The sequence below is a fragment of the Microchirus variegatus genome, assembly GCF_963457635.1.
Source record: "Microchirus variegatus genome assembly, chromosome: 20".
Taxonomy (NCBI): domain Eukaryota; kingdom Metazoa; phylum Chordata; class Actinopteri; order Pleuronectiformes; family Soleidae; genus Microchirus; species Microchirus variegatus.
The window spans coordinates 19,357,453-19,373,995 of NC_139821.1; the positions used below are offsets into that span (position 1 = coordinate 19,357,453).

At 40.6% G+C, this 16,543-nt stretch overlaps 1 protein-coding gene across 1 annotated transcript; it reads left to right on the forward strand.

Moving 5' to 3' along the window:
* Positions 1–1,293: 1,293 nt before the first annotated feature.
* On the forward strand, positions 1,294–16,245 carry LOC310941815 (uncharacterized protein; the record flags this gene model as incomplete). Its single annotated transcript, XM_083907063.1, has 12 exons — positions 1,294–1,526; positions 1,607–1,904; positions 2,054–2,860; positions 2,942–3,169; positions 3,293–3,416; positions 6,928–7,826; positions 10,961–11,178; positions 11,262–11,559; positions 11,683–12,492; positions 12,572–12,799; positions 12,912–13,035; positions 15,332–16,245. The coding sequence occupies 12 exons, from the start codon at positions 1,294–1,296 to the stop codon at positions 16,243–16,245; spliced, it is 5,181 nt and encodes a 1,726-aa protein (XP_083763189.1).
* Positions 16,246–16,543: the final 298 nt, after the last annotated feature.

Genomic DNA, 16,543 nt, shown 5'->3' on the forward strand with positions numbered 1-16,543 from the left:
AGGTGTGAAAGCACCATCTGAAGGTCTTTGTCTATTGGAGGAACGTGAAAGGGAAGTTGCTCAGGTATAAATGTGGAGTGCACTGGTCTTTCTCCAGCAAAGATCACTCCTGTGAAGAATGACCTTTTCCTTGAAACAAAAATAAAACCTTGTCAGCCAGCAGAAGTTTCATTTTTCCCCAGCAGCAGATAAATTTCCGCAACACTCCCGTTACAGCTTATAATACAATCATCTGATCGAACTGATGATTTGATGTGCATATCATTTGCATTGTAAATAATACAATACTGAGCTAGCTAATAACAATATAGCCACATAACGTTCTGAAACACACAGTGGATTATTAAAAACAGTTTTTTTAATGCGACTGAATGAAAACTAACGTACCGTAGATTAACAACTTTAATGAAAACGCAAACCATAGGAAGATCGGAGGTGTTTTCTTTTCATCGCACTACGTCTGTTCGCCTCAAGGTGTCCAATTATTCTCATGTCCTGCTGCTCTCTTTTGGCTGCTAAAGAATCCATCTGTTTGTTGTATATAAGCTCTGGAGAAAGTCTGTGACTACATGTTGCAGCTGCTTCTTCCGTGAATCAATAAGTGAGATCGGCGTCGGCATGACCAGAAGCCTCTGTCTTCGTAAAGCAGTACAGCCAAAGATTTGCGCTGGAGCAGCCATGATTTACTTCTTCAGCAATGCATTTTTCCTTGTCCATCTTCTTTCAATGGTGAACACACACAGCTTCTAGAAGTTGTATTAACAGTGAGGAGCCTACAGCAGCGACTGCATATTAAGTAGCCATGTGTTTCCTCTGAGCAGATGATTGTCCACATGGCAGGTGACTTGTGTTGAATTGTACGCCTCACCTCAGCTAGATCTGAATACTTTTCTTCTATAAAACAATGAAGTTTGTGTCGTATTATGTGAAACCAGTGCTTTACGTCCACTTTTCTCTGATACTCAACGATCAAAATGAGTCTATAAGGAAGAAAGGTGGTGACACTGTCAAATATGCAAAAGCTGAAAGAAAGTACAAATATAATGATGTGGATGTGTTCAATTAACCTTACCCGCCTTGATGATTTTCATCATTCTCAAGAGATTAAGCCAGGTCATGACTATCACACCAAACTGTGTGTGTACATCCTTCCTCTCACCCCTCCTTGTAGGTGCAGGGATTTGAAACATCTTCATATTCTAATTTGCAGAAGATGTATAAATACCACAGCAGACTCAGATTTAAACTGAGGTTCATGTGATGCCTCCTTGTGGTTTAATTATCTGTGACACAATGATTTCCATACAGAGGTGGCCAGAACAAGGGTGTACACTTTTACAGTTGCTGTTGGTGGCATCTTTCTCTCAGGCTGAGGAGCTGCTGTGCAGACAGAGAGGAGATCCTGAAAACCCTCAGCTTTTGAAGGATGGGGACATCATGATGGGGGGAATATTCTCTTTCCACAGCAACTGGAAAAACCGATGGGAAAACTACACACAGAAACCATCACCACTGGAATGTACCAGGTATATTATATACTGTGGAATTCTGTTTAAATGTACCATTTTATCTCAGAACAACAACTTTTCATTAATGTTACATTAAGTTTGAATTTCAGGGGGTTCCAGTTTGCCCAAGCTATGCGTTTTGCCGTTGAGGAGATTAATAACTCCACAGAGTTACTGCCTGCCATCTCTCTGGGCTATAAAATTTACGACACCTGTGGCTCCATTGCCAGAGGTGTGAGAGCTGCACTGGCACTGGCAAATGGTAATGAAGTTACTTCTGCTCCCTCCAACACACCATGTATCAAACCTGCACAGGTGCTGGCCATTATGGGAGAACAATCCTCTTCTCCTTGTATGGCCATAGCTACTGTTATCGGGCCATTTCATATCCCAATGGTGGGTGAGTTTAAATGACTACATTAGATTTATAAAAAAAAATAAAACATCGAAAAATAATTCTTCCTGCTGCTTAGAGGAGATATGATAATGTGACTATTTTACCTTTTATATCTTTATCTTTGGAGGTAATTCGTGTTTTCTTTCAGATCAGCTACTTTGCCACCTGTGCTTGTCTCAGTGACAAAACCAAGTACCCGTCCTTTCTCAGAACAATACCCAGTGACTACTACCAGAGCAGAGGCCTGGCCCTTTTAGTCAAGCACTTTGCATGGACTTGGGTGGGAGCAATTAGAAGCAATAATGATTATGGAAATAATGGAATGGCTATATTCACAGAGACTGCAAAGCAGCTGGGAGTCTGTCTGGAATATTCGGTTTCTGTTTTTAGAACAGATCCACCAGAAAAATTACAAAAGATAATTGATATCATCAAGACTTCCACCTCCAAGGTAATAGTTGCTTTCCTCTCTCACATGGATATGGATGTGCTAATGCATGAGTTGACCCACCACAACTTAACTGGATACCAGTGGGTAGGAAGTGAAAGCTGGATCTTTGATTCACAAATTGCGAAACTAGATAAGCATCACATTCTGGATGGTGCCATAGGCCTGTCCATCCCTAAAGCACATGTCAGTGGCATGAGAGAGTTCATACTGGACGTGAAGCCACTCAATTCAACAAGTACTGACTTTTTCACTGAGTTCTGGGAGACATTATTTAGCTGCAAGTTCAAGCAGTCAAAGTCATCATCATCATCATCAACAGGGAATCAGAGAGAATGTACTGGACATGAAGATCTGACTGGAGTCCATAACAGCTTCACTGATATGTCACTCATGCCTATATTTAACAATGTCTACAAAGGAGTGTATGCTGTGGCCCACGCACTACACCGTGTTCTTGGCTGCAATGAAACATGTAACAAAAAGCTGCAGCCAGATCCATTCACAGTGAGTTTTAAACCTAAACATGTTTTTAATTTGAACAAAAAAAGGATGTCAGAAAATTAACTAAATGATCATCTATTTAAGATTTTACAGCACATAAGAAAGATTCACTTCAAAACAAAGGAAGGAGACGAGGTTTACTTCAATGAGGATGGAGACCCAGCAGCAAAGTATGAAATTATCAACTGGCAGCCAACAGAACAGGGTGCTGTGGACTTTGTCACTGTTGGTCTTTATGATGCTTCTTTACCTTCAGAGAAACAGCTGAATCTGCAAAATAAATCTCTGTTTTTTGCACAGAACTCAAAACTGGTAAGTAACCATGTGACCTGTTTTATAGTTGTTTAAATATGACAAAATAATAATTATGACTAAATCAAAAAGTTCAGCAGGAAAATAATAAGACGTGGTGACAAAGACATGTTGTTCATGCAGGTGCCTGTGTCAGTTTGCAGTGAGATGTGTCCCCCAGGAACTCGTAAGGTTCTCCATAAAGGAAAACCTGTCTGCTGCTTTGACTGTATAAGATGTGCAGAAGGAGAAATAAGCAACGTTACAGGTCCAGTAATAATCCATCAAAAGTTTTTCACTTCACTTTAAAAATACATCTGGTTATTTTTAACAATAACAATAATTATTGTTATTTCTTAATCAGAGAACTTTCAGAGAACAATTTCTGTCAGTTAGTCTTTTTTTAAAAATACAAATTTATCAAATAGCTAATATAATCAAGAATTAAATCACTTACCAATATTGTACACACACTGTCAAAATTAAGGTTACACTTCAGACTGAAAAAAAAGTGAAAAATGAAACAATCAAAGTCTGCATCTTGTATTATGTGCTGCTGTCCTAAAATCTGATAATAGTTTTGTATATTTGCTCTCCAGTTTCTTCATCCCAGTTATTTTGTTGGTATGTAGCTAATTGTAAAACAAAAGTATAATCAGTCCTCTTTAAATTCACAGTTTCTTAATTTGTCTCCCATGGGAGAAAGGGGGGCATGCTGCAGTGCAATACAAGACATACAATCATAATTCATACATACATACAGTTAGGCCCATATATATTTGGACATTGACACAGTTCTCTTTATTTTGGCTCTATACACCACTACAATGGATTTGACATGATACGAACAAGATGTGCTCTAACGGTACACTTTCAGCTTTAATTTGAGGGCATTTACATCCAAATCAAGTGAACGGTGTAGGAATTACAACACTTTCTATATGTGCCTCCCACTTTTTAGGGACCAAAAGTAATTGGACAAACTAAACAATCATAAATCAAACTTTCATTGTTTAATACATGGTTGCAAGTGCTTTGCAGTCAATTCCAGCCTGAAGTCTGGAAGGCATAGACATCACCAGACACTGGGTTTCATCCCTGGTGATGCTCTATCAGGCCTCTACTGACACGGTCTTCAGTTCCTGCTTGTTCTTGGGGCATTTTCCCTTCAGTTTGGTCTTCAACAAGTGAAATGCATGCTCAATCAGATTCAGGTCAGGTGATTGACTGATAACATTCCATATTTGCCTTAAAAAAACTCTTTGGTTGCTTTTGCAGTTTGCTTTGGGTCATTGTCCATCTGCACTGTGAAGCGCCGTCCAATGAGTTCTGAAGCATTTGGCTGAATATGAGCAGATAATATTGTTGGAAACACTTCAGAATTCATCCTGCTGCTTTTGTCAGCAGTTACATCATCAATAAACACAAGGGAACCAGTTCCATTGGCAGTCATACATATCCACACCATGACACTACCACCAACATGCTTCACTGATGAGGTGGTATGTTGTGGATCATGAGCAGTTCCTTTCCTTCTCCACACTCTTCTCTTCCCATCACTGTGGTACACGTTGATCTTGGTCTCATCTGTCCAGAGGATGTTCTTCCAGAATGATAACAGCTTTTTTAGGTGTTGTTTGGCAAATTCCAATCTTGTCTTCCTGTTTTTGATGCTCACCAATGGTTTGCATCTTGTGGTGAACCCTCTGTACTCACTCTGGTGAAGTCTTCTTTTGATTGTTGACTTTGAAACACAAACACCTACCTCCTGGAGAGTGTTTCTGAGCTGGCCGACTGTTGTGAAGAGGTTTTTATTCACCAGGGAAATAATTCTTCTGTCGTCCACCACAGTGGTTTGAAGTGGTCTTCCAGGTCCTTTGGTGTTGATGAGCTCACCGGTGAATTATTTATTTTTGTTGCTGTGAATGTTCCAAACAGTTGATTTGGCCACACCTAATGTTTTTGCTATTTCTCTGATGGGTTCGTTTTGATTTTTCAGCCTAATGATGGCTTGCTTCACTGACAGTGACAGCTCCTTGGATCTCATATTGAGAGTTAACAGCAACAGATTCCAAATGCAAATGTCACTCCTGGAATCAACTCCAGAACTTTTACCTGTGTCATTGAAGATGAAATAATGAGGGAATAGCCCACAATTGTCCATGAAATAGCTTTTCAGTCAATTGTCCAATTACTTTTGGTCCCCTAAAAAGTGGGAGGCACATATAGAAAGTGTTGTAATTCCTACACAGTTCACTTGATTTGGATGTAAATATAGTGTGTATGTATATGGTGTATAGAGCCAAAATAAAGAGAACTGTGTCGATGTCCAAATATTTATGGACCTAACTGTACATACACCCATGCATACCCATATACACAAACCCCCAACTGCATACGTACATACACAAATACTGCTGTACATACACTTCTTCATCTTCATCTTCATCTTTGAGATTTGAAGAACAAGCTTACATCCATCAATATGATGGACTGGATACTGTAGATTTCTAACAGCCCTGTTAACCTAAAAAACTAAAACAATATATAACCAATATGATAATGAGTATGTCCAGAATTAGCTTTGAACAGAATGAACATTAGAGCATTATGGAATATAATGTGAGTTTTGTATGTCAGCTCATGACATAATGGGTGGTAGGTGATTTGGGCCATGTAGTTGGAATGTTGGTTGCTCAAAATGAGCATAAAATATGTTAAGGAGGAGGTGTTTTTGTTTGTAAGTGGATGTTTGGGGCTGCTAAAATCAGTGATAATTATGTCTCTGGCCATAGAGCCAGCTACAGAACAGAAACCTTCCAGTACTGTCTGTGTCTGTACTTTGCTAGTACCTTACCTAATTCAAAGGTATTGGGGTAAGAGTGGAGCATGTGTCATCCTGTATTTTAGTTTAGATATGCACATCTGTAGAGTTGGTGGCACAGTGTTAATGCATGTATAGCCATAATCTGTTACACCTGTTGTGTCTGTTAGCTTCCATATGCAGCTTTGAACCTGCCTCACTTGGTGCTATCAAAACAATTGTGTAGTATTAGTTTAGTTTGAGAAGACCATATCATACAAATAGTGCATGTAAGCTGTGTCATGCAGGGCCCATTATTGTCTGTATGATGGTGACATGCCTCAGAGTGAGAGCTACAGCAAGTTAGCATGCAGGGGGTTGGAAACGCACAGCATGAAAACAGAGCTTAACTGACAGGCTAAATCAGGGTGTCAGCACTTCCACAACATGTCCACATCTGCTGAGCGACGCAAGGACACACACCACAAGTTATAAAATAAAGTCAAAGTCAAGTTGCAAGCAAGAGTCAGCTGCACAGTCACCCCAACTCTTTGTGAACAGCAAAGGAAAACAGGTCATGCTTTCAAATTGTTTTTGTAGTCTGACTCTTAGCTTTTCCAGCTTGTTCTCCACTGCACATGTTAGTGAGATGGAGATAGAGCAGCAGTGGTTGAGGTGGTCAGGTGATACATGGTGGAAGAGCCACGGCCTTTGTAACAACTATTGAGGAGAGAGACACCGGAGAGACATCTGTCATGGTGGTCACCATCTTGGCATCATATTATTGTGTAAAAATCTGAAACGTATCCCTTATCTCTTGTTTTATAGAGAACCAGTAAGATATACATTTCAGTGTCATCCTACTCTGTACTCAATAATTAATGAACAGATAATGAACCTTCTATTATCTTGTTATCATGTAGTGTTTTTCTTCAGTGTCTCCATCTCTTACATCTGCTTCATCACTACTTTTCAGATTCTGTCACCTGTGTGCAGTGTCGTCCTGAATTCTGGTCAAATGAGAGAAGAGATACCTGTGTGAAGAAGGAGATAGAGTTTCTATCATATGAAGAAATAATGGGAGCACTTCTCACTGCAGCGTCTCTATTTGGAACATTCATGACTGTTTTCGTGGCTCTAATTTTTTTCATGCACAGAAAATCTCCCATTGTCAGAGCCAACAACTCTGAGCTGAGCTTCCTGCTGCTCTTCTCCTTGACTCTGTGTTTCCTGTGTTCTCTGAGCTTCATTGGCCAGCCGTCAGAGTGGTCCTGCATGCTGCGACACACTGCATTCGGCATCACTTTTGTCCTCTGTATCTCTTGTATCCTGGGGAAAACTATGGTGGTCTTAATGGCCTTCAGGGCCACACTTCCAGGAAGTAATGTGATGAAATGGTTTGGGCCTACACAGCAGAGACTCAGCGTTCTGGCTTTCACTCTCATACAAATTGTCATATGCATCATTTGGTTAACAAGTTCTCCTCCTTTTCCATTCAAGAATATTCAAGAACTCAAGGACAAGATCATCCTGGAGTGTGCTCTGGGCTCAGCTGTAGGCTTTTGGGCTGTACTTGGATATATAGGAATTCTGGCCATACTGTGTTTTATTCTTGCTTTTCTGGCTCGGAAATTGCCTGATAACTTTAATGAAGCTAAATTCATCACTTTCAGCATGTTGATATTCTGTGCAGTCTGGATCACTTTTATCCCAGCCTATGTCAGCTCTCCTGGAAAGTTCAGTGTTGCTGTAGAAATATTTGCTATTCTGGCTTCAAGTTTTGGATTGTTGTTTTGCATTTTTATCCCAAAATGCTACATTATCTTATTAAAACCAGAGAAGAATACAAAGAAGAATATGATGGGGAAGATGACACCAAACTCATTCTGAATGTCATTAGGTAACAAGTGCATTTAAATGCACGTCTACATTTTATGTAAAATTTTGTCAACCAAACTTGTGCTGCACCACTCGAATATGTTATATTGTGTATACGTCATTTGGAACAGAATATGGAGGCAGCAGGATTTAATAATATTAATTACAAATAAAGTCAGAAGCCAAAAGCGCAATAATTACTTACTGAGATTGTGTTTATCACAGTTTCTAAAGAGTAATCACACTACTACACTAAGAAAATGTAGCTGGGAATGATGTCACGTTGTGCGTTTTTAATTGTCTCTTGAACTTGTCTGGAAAATATTGTAGGAGAAAACAACTTTGGGTAACAATAAAACAATAGAAATAACAATACTACAAATATTTGTCTGTGCTTTCAAACATATTTAGATGTCTTCAGGGTGGTGTCCTCATGAAACCTACGATATTTGGTCAAGATTATACATGTACTTGTATTGTATTTTTAATTATATAGCACACACATGTTCATCTCTCCATCCTTTCCTGTTTGTGTCTTTCCATTCAGTTGTGTGTGAGTCCATGTCTGTGTGTCGTGTTTTGCAGTACTAGTGCAGTGCCCGTAGGAAGTATGTATTCCTACAGTGGGAGCTGAAGAAGATTTTTCAGTTACGGTAATGCATGATAAGGAACTATCAGTAAGGACAACATCAAGCTATGCTAATCGAAAAAAGAAATCATTTGCGTAATGCCCAATTAGGTTGCACAGTCTTTGTATCTATCTTCCCGGGGTCCTATGTTCCCGGCTTTCACCCAAAAGGACCCGGGGAACATAGGACCCTACCCCTTACCATAACCCTTACCCTTAAGCCCAATTTATACTTCTGCGTAAAGTGCTCTGCGTAGGCTACGTAGAGACTCTGCGTCGACGCAGAGACTGTCGAAGAGCCTCTGCGTAGTCTCCGTCTGCACGAAATATTTTTTAAGTGTCCGTCACTCCGTCAAGGGACTACGGAGACGGCAAGAGCTGCGATTGGTCCTCAGGACAGGCCGAGCTAAGCTGCTCTGTGCCGGCTCTCAGTGCGCTCCGGGCGTCCTGACAGAGGCGGAGCTGATCCCCGCCGATAACGCCGCTGCCGAACTATAAATACGTCATATCTTAACACACACAGCACATGTTTAGACTCTAAATGGCCAATTTCTCGCCTCAAATTATCTTAAAACTGCGTTCCGTGACACAGAAAAGTGAGAAACGGCCACTTTTTCAACAACAACAGTCTTTCTCTCTCTTTCTTTCTCGGACGCCATTGCTCACTGTAGCCAGAAGCACAACAACCTTGCGCAGCGACCCCTACTGATCGGGCGGGAAATTGCAGCGAGTGTCCGTCACCACGACGCAGAAGTATAAATGCTCGAGGATAACGCATACGCAGTCGGAGAAGTATATTGTGGCCTTTACCCTGACCCCAACCCTTACCCCAACCTTTACCCCAACCCTTACCCTTACCCTTACCCTTACCCTAACCTTTTACCCTGGAGCTCCACACCCAGGCTTCCACAAAGTGGGGAACATAGGACCTTTTTTGGGAAAAACTAACCCTAACCCCCGGCAGACTTTACAGACAATCTGTCGAGGGATGAACGTACAGCATTAAAACAACTTACACATAACCCAAACATTATAATAAAACCAGCCGACAAAGGCTCCAAAATCATAATCACGGACAGACAGCAATACAAGATAGAAGCATACAGACACCTACACAACACACTCTACTACCGGAAACTGGTCACAACCATTCAACCACAGACTCAGACCACCCTCTGGACCATAATTCAGACCCTTTATAATTAAAAAATACATCTCTTCCAAGGAGAGATACTACTTTTTTGGACCAAATAACCCGCAATTTAATTTTTTACTTCCTGCAAACCGACACCCCCCTCCCCTCCAGCGGCGACCCGGCTTCAACTCCAGATCTCCATAGAACAATTTTATTGGATTTTAAATTAACTAACCTGGACCCTGGACTGGACCTCCACCACCAACCGGATCAGTAGGCCAGTGCTACTTACGTTTTATCGTTTTAACTCCTAACCCCAATCCTAACCCTTTACCCTGGAGCTCCACACCCAAGCTTACACAAAGTGGGGAACATAGGACCTTTTTTGGGAAAAACGGGGAGCATCGGACCCGGGGAACATAGGTACGACCCCCTATTATGTTAGCCCTATGCTAATGCTAATCGTAGCCTCGCTAGCTTACTTTTGGAACTGGTTTCCCAAGTGAGCCGCAAAGTAGTAGCATGCTAATGCAAAATAAATATGTGCTCGCGTATTGGTGAATGGACACCTCTTCGTTTCAGTATAACACCATGTTCTGCGGTGTACCGTGTGAAAATGTCTCACCCCACCGTGAGGACGGCCTTTTCACTCCCACCTCCCCACTCCGGACATCGCAGCTACTGCTGATGAGCCTCTGCCTGCCTGGTGTAGCGGTGCAGCTAATGTGCAGCATGAAAAATCACTGAAAATTAAAATTCCTCCAAAAAAAACAAGATTGCACACCACTGGGCCATGCTCAACCCATATCCAAAATCTTAGGTCAATCTGACTAACGGTCAGTGAGATATGCCTTTAGCCTATCTCTGATCTGCAGCCTCACAACGCTGCAGATCAAAAGACCCAGATCACATTTGAAATGTCAATCAATGTCTTGCTTGGGCTTTTTATTGTACATGGTTTTCTGAGTTGAGCTCCCAGTTGGGCTTAGTTCATAAACAGCATATAAAGAGTGAATCCTTCAGCCTCAAATACTGGACATGCCCATCCCGCAAGAAAATGCCCTTTAGAAAAGTCTTTTAACTATGTAGTTTATGAGTGTATTTATTACACTATATACTGTATATATATGTATATATATATATGGAAGGAAATTCTGAGATTAAGCAAAGTTATTGCTATTTCTCCAAATTATTCTGTGCAGGAACCTCCCTCCTCTCACCCCACCTTTCAGGTCCGGAGATATGAAACATGAATATGAATTTATAAGCTCCAAAAATGTATAAATACCAATGCAGACTCAGATTTACACTGAGGTTCATGTGATACAGCCAAGTGGTTAAATTATCTGTCACACAATGTCCATACAGAGGTGCCCAGACAAAGTGTGGACACTTTTACAGCTAATGTTGGTGGCATCTATCTCTCAGGCTGAGGAGCTGCTGTGCAGACAGAGAGGAGATCCTGAAAACCCTCAGCTGTTGAAGGATGGGGACATCATGTTGGGGGGAATATTCTCTTTCCACAGCAGCTGGAAAAACAGATGGGAAAACTATATTGACAAACCATCACCACTGGAATGTACCAGGTAAATGATATACTGTGGAAATATGTTTAAATGTAACATTTTATCTCAGAACAACTGGACTTTTCATTAATGTTTGCATGAAGTTTGAATTTCAGGGGGTTCCAGTTTGCCCAGGCTATGCGTTTTGCTGTTGAGGAGATTAATAACTCCACAGACTTACTGCCTGCCATCTCTCTGGGCTATAGAATGTATGATGCCTGTGGCTCCATTGCCAGAGGTGTGAGAGCTGCACTGGCACTGGCAAATGGTAATGAAGTTACTTCTGCTCCCTCCAACACACCATGTAGCAGACCTGCACAGGTGCTGGCCATTATGGGAGAATCATCCTCTTCTCCTTGTATGGCCATAGCTACTGTCATCGGGCCATTTCATATCCCAATGGTGGGTGAGTTTAAATTACAACATTAGATTCATGAAAAATAAAAAAAAGATCACTAGATATGATAGTGTGACTATTTTCTTTTTATATCTTTATCTTTGGAGGTAATTCATGTTTTCTTTCAGATCAGCCACTTTGCCACCTGTGCTTGTCTCAGTGACAAAACCAAGTACCCGTCCTTTCTCAGAACGATACCCAGTGACTTCTACCAGAGCAGAGGCCTGGCCCTTTTAGTCAAGCACTTTGGTTGGACTTGGGTGGGAGCAATCAGAACCAATGATGATTATGGAAATAATGGAATGGTTACATTCACAGAGACTGCACAACAGCTGGGTATCTGTCTGGAATATTCTGTTTCTGTTTTTAGAACAGATCCACCAGAAAAAATACAAAAGATAATTGATATCATCAAGACTTCCACCTCCAAGGTAATTGTTCTTTTCCTCTCTCCCATGGATATGGATGTGCTGATACCTGTGTTGACCCTTCACAACTTAACTGGATACCAGTGGGTAGGAAGTGAGGGCTGGATCTTTGATTCACAAACTGCGAAACTAGATAGGCATCACATTCTGGATGGTGCCATAGGCCTGTCCATCCCTAAAGCACATGTTAGTGGCATGAGAGAGTTCATACTCGACGTGAAGCCACTCAATTCAACAAGTACTGACTTTTTTACTGAGTTCTGGGAGACATTATTTAGCTGCAAGTTCAAGCAATCAAAGTCGTCATCATCATCATCATCATCAGAGAATCAGAGAGAATGTACTGGACATGAAGATCTGACTGGAGTCCATAACAGCTTCACTGATATGTCACTCATGCCTATATTTAACAATGTCTACAAAGGAGTGTATGCTGTGGCCCACGCACTTCACCGTGTTCTTGGCTGCAATGAAACATGTAACAAAAAGGTGCAGCCACATCCATTCACAGTGAGTTTTAAACCTAAACATGTTTTTAATTTGAACAAAAAAATGATGTCATAATTAAATAAATGATCATCTATTTAAGATTTTACAGCACATAAGAAAGATTCACTTCAAAACAAAGGAAGGAGACGAGGTTTACTTTAATGAGGATGGAGACCCAGCAGCAAAGTATGAAATTATCAACTGGCAGCCAACAGAACATGGTGCTGTGGACTTTGTCACTGTTGGTCTTTATGATGCTTCTTTACCTTCAGAGAAACAGCTGAATCTGCAAAATAAATCTCTAATTTTTACACAGAACTCAAAACTGGTAAGTAACCATGTGACCTGTATTATAGTTGCTTAATCATGACTTAATCAAACTGTTTGGTTTAAGCAGGAAAATACTAAGACATGTTGACAAAGACATGTTGTTCATGCAGGTGCCTGTGTCAGTTTGCAGTGAGATGTGTCCCCCAGGAACTCGTAAGGTTCTCCAAAAAGGAAAACCTGTCTGCTGCTTTGACTGTATAAGATGTGCAGAAGGAGAAATAAGCAACGTTACAGGTCCAGTAATAATCCATCCATCTATTTTCTACCACTGTATCCTCCACATGAGGGTCGCTGGTGCCAATCCCAGTTTGACATAGGGCAAAAGGCAGGGTACATCTTGGACAGGTAACCAGTACATCACGGGGACAGATAGACAAAACAACAACGTCCTCTCTTAGTCACCCCTTAAATACACTGATACCAGAATGGATGTGATGCGCTCTGATCCACAGCTCCACCAGTTTACACTGCTTCCGTCTCACGTACGCCCCTTTCCACATGGGTGAACAGCTGGAGTCGTGAAATGCCTTGCGTTTTTTACCGCCCAGAAATACACTGTAAATGTGTACGTAACCGTTGCGCAACCAGTGCATTTTGGGGTCACACCAATGGTTAATTTAGAGTCTCCAATTTGCCTAATCCCCAAATCAGCATATTTTTGTACTGTGGTAGGAAACCAGAGAACCTGGAGAACCCCCCCCCCCCCCCCACACACACACACACACAAGGAGAACATGCCCAGTAACAATCCATCAAAGTTCACTTTACTGTGACACTTAGCAAAAATATTTAGTTATTTACAAATCACTCCTGGGGAGTGAACTGTATATGTGCTGTGTGGTATTATATAAAAAATCTGTGTTGGGGGTAACAAGTTACAAAGTAACGGATTACAGTTACAGTATTAATTTTTCACGTAACAAAGTTAAGTAACACATTACACAAAAAAATATTGGTAACTACACTACTTGACTACTAACATGCTTTTCTGCGTTACCCATGTCGTGTTTGCCTGTGTGTAAAGTTCTGATCCGTTTAAGTGATGTGTGTGCAGGCGTGTTGCTTTTGTGTGTGCTTGCCTGGGCACTGTTTGATTTGAGTGGCGTAGCTGCTGGTGCAAACGAGGGAAATAGAGATGGATATAGAGACGTCGGGGAACAGGCTTTTAGCCAGTAGGGAGTTAGGGTCTAATAAGAAATTAGAAGCCCTACTTCTAGGCAGGACGTCCTAAAGACGCCTTAGTTTTCCCTCCCGTTTCCCCCAGTAACCACCGAAACTATGGTGTGATGACGCATGCAAAAACTGCGGGCAGCACTCGCCTGTCTATACCTGCTTAGAGTCTGTCCAAGATCAGTTTGGAACAACAATCAAACCATTCCAACCAGATGTGAGTACACTGTGGAACAGCACCTATTAAATGCTGGAAAGCCTCTTTGCGCAAAAGCGAAACTTGGCTGCAAACAGCGCAAATTATGAACTCCCCATGACATAACTCTCTTCTCTCTCTCTTTGAGCAGTTAACTAAAGAGATCAGCTCATCTGATGCATCTGTTATTCCTGTAATTACAGCGATAAAGGTCTTCTACACAAAGATTGAGACCACGGTGTAAAAACAATGAAAAGAGCCCTCTTGAGAATCTGTCACCACGCTTTACTAAGATCTACTCTGATCCCCTGTATTTCATCGCGACTGAACTCGATCCTCATCATAAAAATCATTATGTATGTGTCATATATGGATGTGGGGATAAAACGGCGCATAGAGAAATGTATCAGTCTGCGTTGGATCATATGGTTTTACATGCCATTATGTATACATTATACAATTAACACTATGTGGGCAGGCTAAATGATGTTTGTCCATTTATCTACATGGTAAATTAAGAAACGTGAAAGTAAAGTAATAAGTAGTGAAGTTAATTTTTAAATCCAGTAACTAGTAAAGTAATAAGTAGTGAAGTTACTTTTTAAATCCAGTAACTTGTAAAGTAATAAGTAGTGAAGTTACTTTTTAAATCCAGTAACTAGTAAAGTAATCTCATTACAATTACCGAACTAAATAGTAACATATTACTTTTTTGAGTAACTACCCCATCACTGTTAAAAATTACAATTTAATCAACCATTTATAAAATTTTAAAGAATTTAATGACTTACAGATATCAAGATAAGATTACTTTATCACTCAAGTAGTCCCACAACAGGAGTATTTTCATAAGACAGTCAAGGTAGTGTTACAGATGTAACGTAATGACTGCTGTTATGTATCACTACCTTTGCCTCTTTCTGGTTGTCATCATCCATCACTTCTTCTCCATTATGTCCTTGTTTCAAAACAGTATCCTTACACTTTCAGGGAAGATGTTTTGTTTTCATGAAACACTTTGACGTAACATAAACATGTTGGTTAATTGTTGAAGTGAACTCAATAATGAATGAACATATAAAGAACCTTCTATTATCTTGTTATCGTGCAGTGATTTTCTTCAGTGTCTCCATCTCTTACATCTGCTTCATCACTACTTTTCAGATTCTGTCACCTGTGTGCAGTGTCATCCTGAATTCTGGTCAAATGAGGGAAGAGATGCCTGTGTGAAGAAGGAGATAGAGTTTCTATCATATGAAGAAATAATGGGAGCACTTCTCACTGCAGCATCTCTATTTGGTACATTCATGACTGCTTTTGTGGCTCTAATTTTTTTCATGCACAGAAAATCTCCCATTGTCAGAGCCAACAACTCTGAGCTGAGCTTCCTGCTGCTCTTCTCCTTGACTCTGTGTTTCCTGTGTTCTCTGAGCTTCATTGGCCAGCCGTCAGAGTGGTCCTGCATGCTGCGACACACTGCATTCGGCATCACTTTTGTCCTCTGTATCTCTTGTATCCTGGGGAAAACTATGGTGGTCTTAATGGCCTTCAGGGCCACACTTCCAGGAAGAAATATGATGAAATGGTTTGGGCCTACACAGCAGAGACTCAGCGTTCTGGCTTTCACGCTCGTACAAATTGTCATATGCATCATTTGGTTAACAAGTTCTCCTCCTTTTCCATTCAAGAATATTCAAGAACTCAAGGACAAGATCATCCTGGAGTGTGCTCTGGGCTCAGCTGTAGGCTTTTGGGCTGTACTTGGATATATAGGAATTCTGGCCGTACTATGTTTTATTCTTGCTTTTCTGGCTCGGAAATTGCCTGATAACTTTAATGAAGCTAAATTCATCACTTTCAGCATGTTGATATTCTGTGCAGTCTGGATCACTTTTATCCCAGCCTATGTCAGCTCTCCTGGAAAGTTCAGTGTTGCTGTAGAAATATTTGCTATTCTGGCTTCAAGTTTTGGATTGTTGTTTTGCATTTTTATCCCAAAATGCTGCATTATCTTATTAAAACCAGAGAAGAATACAAAGAAGAATATGATGGGGAAGATGACACCAAATTCATTCTGAATGTCATTAGGTGACAAGTGCATTTTAATGCACGTCTACATTTTATGTAAAATTTTGTCAACCAAACTTGTGCTGTACTATTCTAATATCTTATATATATAATATATATAATTACAAATAAAGTCAGAAGCCTAATGTGCAATAATTACTTACTGAGATTGTGTTTATCACAGTTTGTAAAGAGTAATCACGCTACTACACTAAGAAAATGCAGCTGGGAATGATGTCACCCTGTTGTGCGTTTTTAGGTGTCTCTTGAACTTGTCTGGAAAACAACTGTGGGTAACAATAAAACAAT